The sequence below is a fragment of the Eurypyga helias genome, unplaced genomic scaffold, assembly GCF_000690775.1.
Source record: "Eurypyga helias isolate BGI_N326 unplaced genomic scaffold, ASM69077v1 scaffold11216, whole genome shotgun sequence".
Lineage (NCBI taxonomy): Eukaryota > Metazoa > Chordata > Aves > Eurypygiformes > Eurypygidae > Eurypyga > Eurypyga helias.
In genome coordinates this window covers 1,021-8,213 of record NW_010256012.1, presented here as the reverse complement: position 1 = coordinate 8,213, position 7,193 = coordinate 1,021, and the positions used below count along the sequence as shown (strand labels likewise).

The window sequence follows — 7,193 nt, the reverse complement described above, 5'->3', positions numbered from 1 at the left end:
AATATTTTAAGATGGCCTCATCAGGGTAAAGGCAAATTAGAGAAGGCTCAAAATAGCCTATCTCTATTCAGAACTCTAAATTGAAATATTTAACTACTGTACTTAAGGCAAAACACACTACAGAAGCAATCAGTTATAGATAAACTAAACTACTGAGATACCAGCCAAGTAAATAATACACAATTATTTACAGAATAGAATGTCTAAAACAATAATTGGATGGTACTAATGCTAATTTTATTTGGTGGTCTTAATTTGTCCTTAAAGGGGCATGCTTTATTCTACACTTGAAAATGGCCTCTTAAGTCTAAAGGAAATGTGTACTTTTCTGGAATTTTCTAGCACAATTCTTCAATTGGTTCTTAAAACTTTGACAAAACTACTGTTGAATGAATTGGAGAAGATATTTTCTCCCAATTTTAATTTAAAATTTTTCTGAGATATGGAAACTTTGCAAATAAGTTATGCTTATTATGATGCACTAGAAATACAGTTCTGCATACTAATTTCTAACTTGATCAACTGTATCATTATTGGAAAGAGAAAAATTTTACTTAACTTTGACCTTTGTCTTGCACAGACCTCTTGCTACCTCATTTGAAGGCAGACATGGCAGTGTCCGCTATTGGGTGAAAGCTGAATTGCATAGGCCTTGGCTTCTACCAGTAAAATTAAAGAAGGAATTTACAGTCTTTGAACATATAGATATCAACACTCCTTCATTACTGGTAAGAACTGACAGAAAGACTAATACTTTTTCTGGCATAAAAATAATGAAGTAGAATAACTGAAATAACATCAACATGTAATTTTACCTCATTTTTATTTGCTAGTTTAACTACAGTTGTTCCTTTAAGTATTATATCAGTATAGCAATTCTAACTGATGGTATTTTGAAGGCTAAGTTATCCTATAGTTGGAGTTGCTTGACTTTTACGGTACATAAAATGCATTTGTCAACCTAAATAGATACTACTAAATTCTAAAATCTCATTAAGGAAGAAAATTTGGTGAAACTGTTCCTCTTCAGTTATAAATAAAGAATATTTTATGGAAGGAACAATGCAACTCAATGTTTTAGTGAGTGATAAAAATGCAGAATAAAAGGTTTACTGCAATGCATAATTGATAATTTCCCTATGGATAGTTTCTGCTGATGGAGAGAAATTATCACAATTCTGTATAATTCTTTCCTGAAATTTCATTTTAATAACTTTTAATATCACAACTGCTTTCAATGAGGGTTTGACTTATGTCTCAAGCCCTAAATCCTGATGTTGTGTAAAATAAGTCTTTTTAATATAAATGAAACAGGATCACGCAAACTGAGGAAAAAGCAAGAGTCAAGGTTACAGTAGATTAGCTTAGTTATTTTGTTTCTGAAATACAGCTTAATGTGAAGTGTGAAGATATTCTAATTTACTGTTAGTTAAATGAAAAGCTTTTCAACAGTATGTTGGGATGTGTAAGTTATGAAGGCTTTTGTTTTAAGTGATACAGTATTTTTAATATTAAAAGCTGGTTTAAGTATGGCTGTAGTATGGAAGATGGCAAAAAAACCAATACTAATACAGCAATGGAATTAGGACAAATTGTATCTGTATAATGTTTAAATTGCTCGAGACTTTTCCTATGAAAGTAGCTTTGTTTATGAAAATATGTAATAATAAGCACATTATGAAAATTATTATTTTCCTGTGTTGATTTAAATACCTGAAGAGATTCATGGAGCTCCTTATTTAATTGACAATATTTTTCTTCTAGTCACCCCAAGCAGGCACGAAAGAAAAGACTCTATGTTGTTGGCTTTGTACCTCAGGCCCAATATCCTTAAGTGCCAAAATTGAAAGAAAGGGCTACACCCCAGGTATGTAATAGAAGCAATTATAGGATATGTTTTTCCTTCCCTTTTAAAGATAGAGTTTGTACTTACTGTTTTTATATAAATGAAATATTATGGATATATTTACCACCTCAGTCTCATTTAGCAGTCTTCTCTGTATACTCTGTTAAATCATAGAATCACAGACTGGTTTGGGTTGGAAGGGACCTTAAAGATCATCCAGTTCCAACCCCCCTGCCATGGGCAGGGACACCTTGCACTAGACCAGGTTGCTCAAAGCCTCGCATTACTTGTATCTCAAGATTATGAAAGGACCTGTTCCTTTGTTTTGGGTTTTTTGGTGGTGGGTTTTGGTGGTGTGTTGGGTGGTTTTTTTTGTTTGTTTGTTGTTGTGGTTGTTGGGTTTTTTGTTGTGTTTTTTTTTTTTTCCTTTTTTTAGAACAGATCACAGGGATCTTGCTTCTATTAGCATCAGCGGACATTTTTCCAGGTAGAGCAGTGATAGCAGCATCTGGTGCTTTAAGGAAACTGTCACATTCTGTATACTGTTATAAACTGCCTTGTAAATTTAAAGAGAACTTGAAATTCTGTTGTTTGGGGTTTTTTGATGTGCATTGTTTGTGTGGTGGTTTGGTTTTTGTTTTGTGTTTTTGTTTGTTTGTTTTGTTGTTTGTTGGTTTTGTTTTTTTCCCCCCCCCCAGGTGAATCAATTCAGATCTTTGCTGAGATTGAGAATTGCTCTTCCCGTATGGTGGTGCCAAAGGCAACCATTTACCAAACACAGGCATTCTATGCCAAAGGGAAAATGAAGGAAGTCAAACAGCTTGTTGCCAACCTCCGTGGGGAATCCTTGTCCTCTGGCAAAACAGAAACCTGGAATGGCAAACATTTGAAAATTCCACCTGTTTCCCCTTCAATCCTTGACTGTAGTATAATCCGTGTGGAGTATTCACTGATGGTATGTTGGGCAGTGTTTCACTCTTGAGAATGAGTAGCTTCCAACATTCCATACAAATTTGTAGCGCAGCATTTTTTGATAATTAGTTATTAAAGAAATACACGTGCTGGTATTATTGTTCTGACAGGAGATCTGGTAAGTAAATTTAGTTTAAGTCATGCAAGTTCTTAAAACAGTTGTGTGTCAAATAAGGAAGTATTTAATAAGTAGACTGTGTTTCCATGTGAAGGTTCATGTTAAGACTCTTTAAGTACTTATGACTCCATAGAGGTATGGGCCTTGAAAGAGACTATTAGAAACAAGCTCCTCATGGAAAGTTCCATAGAAAGACAACTTAGACTAATACTTATGAAGTGTTGATACAACCCCACACTTCAATTATATGCTTTTTTCTTTTTTCTTCAGGTATATGTTGATATTCCAGGAGCCATGGATTTATTCATTAACTTACCACTGGTCATTGGTACCATTCCTCTACATCCATTTAGTAGCAGAACATCAAGTGTGAGCAGCCAGGGTAGCATGAACATGAATTGGCTTGGGCTGACACCACCTGAAAGACCAGAAGGTAACTTGACAATACAAATCCCAATCAATTTGCTAGTCTGTTTTGATTTTTTGTCTGCTTTATTCACTGCAGTCTTGCTAACAGAGTCAAATTACATCCTTTCATAATAAAGCCTGAAGGAAATCTGTTGTGGATGTTTTCTTGCCACCTGCTTGTCCTATGCAGAACAAAAGAGTTTCTTCCCTCCCTGTCCCTTTTTTTCTAGGACAGGCAGTAAAATCCAGGTGCCTTGGAAGGCGGCAGAAATGAAAGCACAGGATGCCATTGTATCTATGCACTACTTCATTATTTCCACCTCCAGTATCCCAACTGCAACCTGTAACAGCAGTTTCTGGCGTCTCTCACCTGTCTTAGTAGCCAAGGCTTTGTGAGAAGATAATATTCTTTTCTATGGGAAATCTTTTATGGCAAAAGAAAGAATCATGTATTTCCTTCCTTCTGTTTTCACGTATCAAAATCCTGGGTTTTTTTAAGTGCAAATCCCAGACCCGGAGACTTCTGAAGTCCAGAGGATTGCAAAGTTCTGTCATTCCTACTTGAACAGAAATAATTTGTCTTTGGTATGCCTTACATTTTAAAGGGGGTAATTAAGCCACAATAAACAGTGGTCAGTCTGGTTTTGAAAATAAGGTTAGTATTAGAATAAAGTGAAATAGTCTAGTCTCCCTCATTTTGCTTAACAAATTTTTTGAAGTCACTTGCCTGCTGGTGAATCTTAGTGGTTAAAGTTTTATATCTATCATGTTATATATTTTGACATGCATAAGAACTTGTTGTTTGAACTGCATGTACTTTCTCCCTTCAGCACCTCCTAGCTATGCAGAAGTGGTCACAGAGGAAAACAGACAGTTCACCCTTGCGCCTATAGCTGCTTTTGATGATTTTGAGAGAGCACTTCAAGGACCATTATTTGCATACATCCAGGAATTCCGTTTTCTGCCTCCACCCCTATATTCAGAAGTAGGTATATCTGTAAGAATTCATGTATTGCTTGTCTGCTTTTTTTTGTTTGTTTGTTTTTTGTCTTGTGAAATAAGTTTAGGAAGCTGTTTCTTCTTCCTAAAGCTAGGAGAAACAATTAAAATGAAGAACATGGAATAAGTTGTTTCTGGGGAGGATTTCTGTTTGTTTGTAAGATGCAGATAAATTGCATCAAGAGTCTTCTATGCCTGTTTTATAGCATGGGTTACCCTTTTATTTATTTATTCTCTTTTTATTTTTAACATGCACTCTGCAACCCTAAATTTCAAAGGTGCTCTGTGAGGTGCCTTGGCTTTTCTATCATGCTATTTCCTGGAGCTGCAGACCTGGAAGGTAATTTTCCTTGGCAGCACTCTTCCCCAGTCCAATACTTTCAGTGTTTACTATTTTAGCAACATGATTTTTTTTTTTAAAATTTGTGTAAAAATAAGCTTTCAAGTCTTTCACCTCTACTGCTTTTTAACATTTTATAGCAACCACTAAACTGTTTTTGCCTGCATGTGTATTTAAGTTCTGTGAATGTAGGGTTTTCAGAAGCTTTATGTAGAAAAGTGACATACTGGCATTCATTTCTGACTTAAGTTTTCTGAAGTACAGCATTCTTCAAGACTTTTGGCCTTTACAGATCTAAAAATGAAGCCACCGAATAACCATGAATGAGATACAAATTTTAAAGCTTTTCATGTTTACATTTTTCAAGAAAAAGCAGTGATATGGGACAAAAGAAAAAAATGTGTTCTCTGACCAAATCTTGTCTGAATTCACCCACTTTAGGAAAATAGCATTATGTAGCACGATCTCCCCCGTCCTTGAAACACTACTGTGCTAATGAGTGGGCAGAAGGGTGTTTTTTGTGTTAGACACTTTCCTGAGAACTCTGCTATATCTTAACTCTAAAGCACAACTCCTGAGTCCTTTTCATTTTAGGTACTTTAAGATTTAGAAAGAAGCATTTTTTTTTTTTAATGAAGTTTACTGATGCAATGTTGGCTAAAAGATGCACTGTACACTAAAACTATTTTTACCATTCAGTTTTTGAGACCTCAGTTAGCAGTCTGTACCCCTTCTTTCTCCTATGGAAAGGAAGAAGAAGTAAGGTTTAGAACACATGAACTTTTGAAACATCCCATAGGATATTTGAGGGTTAACTACTTTTTAAATTAGAATTTTTGTTTTTTATTGATAACTTTCTGCCTTTTCAAGCAAAACTTTTCTAGTTCTCTCAAATCAATTAAATATTTCTAAAATTACATTTCTAGTGATATGTGTCAGGTCATCCTTTTTTTGTATATATCAGATAAAATATTTCTGCTTTAATAGCACAGAAGTATTTTGAATTAAGTGTTATGTTAGTTATTCATGCTTATCCTTAACTTACTGTGAACCTGTAGTTTAAAGTTTTCCATTGTATCTAATATTTCTCTTAATTTTTATTCAAAGTTTTGTCTGACTAGAAGTTTTTCTGTTATTTCAATAACCTTTGGACTGGGAATGCCATATATGTTTATAAATCTCTTGTGAATTTTGTTTTTTATGTCTAGCAGTTGATTCTAAAATGCACTGGGTTGTAGCTTTTTTTTGTTTGGATGGTTTGTGTTTTGGTTTGTTGGGTGTGTTGTTTTGTTGGATGTCTTGGTTTTGGGGTGGTTTGTTGTGGTGTTTAGTCGTTGGTTTTGGTTTGTGCCTTTTTTTTGTGGTGGGTATGTGGGTGGTGGGTTTTTTTTTTTTGGTGAATGGGGTGTTTTGTTTGTTTTCTGTTTTTCCTTTTGGTTAGATTGATCTAAACCCAGATCAACTAACAGATGAGATACCATCTTGCCCCTCTTGTTGAAGGAATCCATAAAAAGCTGACTTGACTTGGGTTTTGAATCATACCTGCTGTGTTGAAGATCAGGGTGTCATAGTGGAGACTTGCTTTTAAAGGAAATGGCATTGCTCTTGCCTGTATGATGAATAAATGAAAACAACCTGTGATCATGCTTTGACACCTACAGCACTGCTCCACATATTGAAAGCCTGAGGCTCCCCTCCCTTATAGTGGTACATACTAGGAGTGGTCTTACTAGCATATAGTCACATGTTTCAAAATACTCAAACCATGCTCTGAGAGAGGAATGGCTGCTTCTTATGATTTGAAAATTTGCACATGCTTATGTTATGCAGTTCAGTGTCACTACAGCTTTTTCTCATTTATGATGGACTGTTTTTACCACCACCACCCTTAATTGTGATCTGCACAACAAGGAGCAAAAGAAAGCTTTGACAAAACAAAAAAAAGCAGTGAAGACTGACAAATGCACTGACTTTATTTTACATTTAATGTAGCCTGGACTTTACCTGCATATGCACATGCTCAGAATTGTCCTAGTAGGCTGATCATGTATCACCTCTTCAGCTTGGATCCTGTTGTGGATTTATTTACAAACATCACATGCCTTCAAGCCAATCCTTCTTGCTGTATGATTTGCAGCCAACTGTAGTAGACAAGCAACAGATATGTGGGGGAAGAGATAACAGAAGGAAACTACTAAGAGACTTTGTCAAGATTGTGTAACTTCTCGATTTCTTTTAAGAATTTGTTGCCTTTCTGCTATTATCGCAAAGCAATGTTTTGTTACAGACTGCCTAAAGATAACTTAATCTCAGGTGAACTCATCACTTGCCAGACTGTTGGAATGCTATTTGTTTTGTTACATTGCACTGTTAAGTTTTTTTGGTTTGGTTTGGTTTTGTTCTTTGAGTGGGATTTTGAATAGGGACATACGCAAAACTTAGAAAGTGAAAGCAACACCAGCAGACACCAGCAAAGTGTGAAAAGAACTTTAAAAGGGGATAGTCATATG

At 35.3% G+C, this 7,193-nt stretch overlaps 1 protein-coding gene across 1 annotated transcript; it reads left to right on the top strand.

Annotated features, from left to right (window-relative positions):
* Nucleotides 1-580: 580 nt before the first annotated feature.
* LOC104504068 (arrestin domain-containing protein 3-like) lies at nucleotides 581-6,275 on the top strand (the record flags this gene model as incomplete). The annotated part of the gene is made up of 6 exons (XM_010153512.1): nucleotides 581-728; nucleotides 1,765-1,867; nucleotides 2,545-2,801; nucleotides 3,207-3,369; nucleotides 4,175-4,329; nucleotides 6,125-6,275. Coding segments are annotated over 6 exons (883 nt in total), but the record flags the coding sequence as incomplete, so codon positions are not given.
* Between the last annotated feature and the right edge of the window lie 918 nt (nucleotides 6,276-7,193).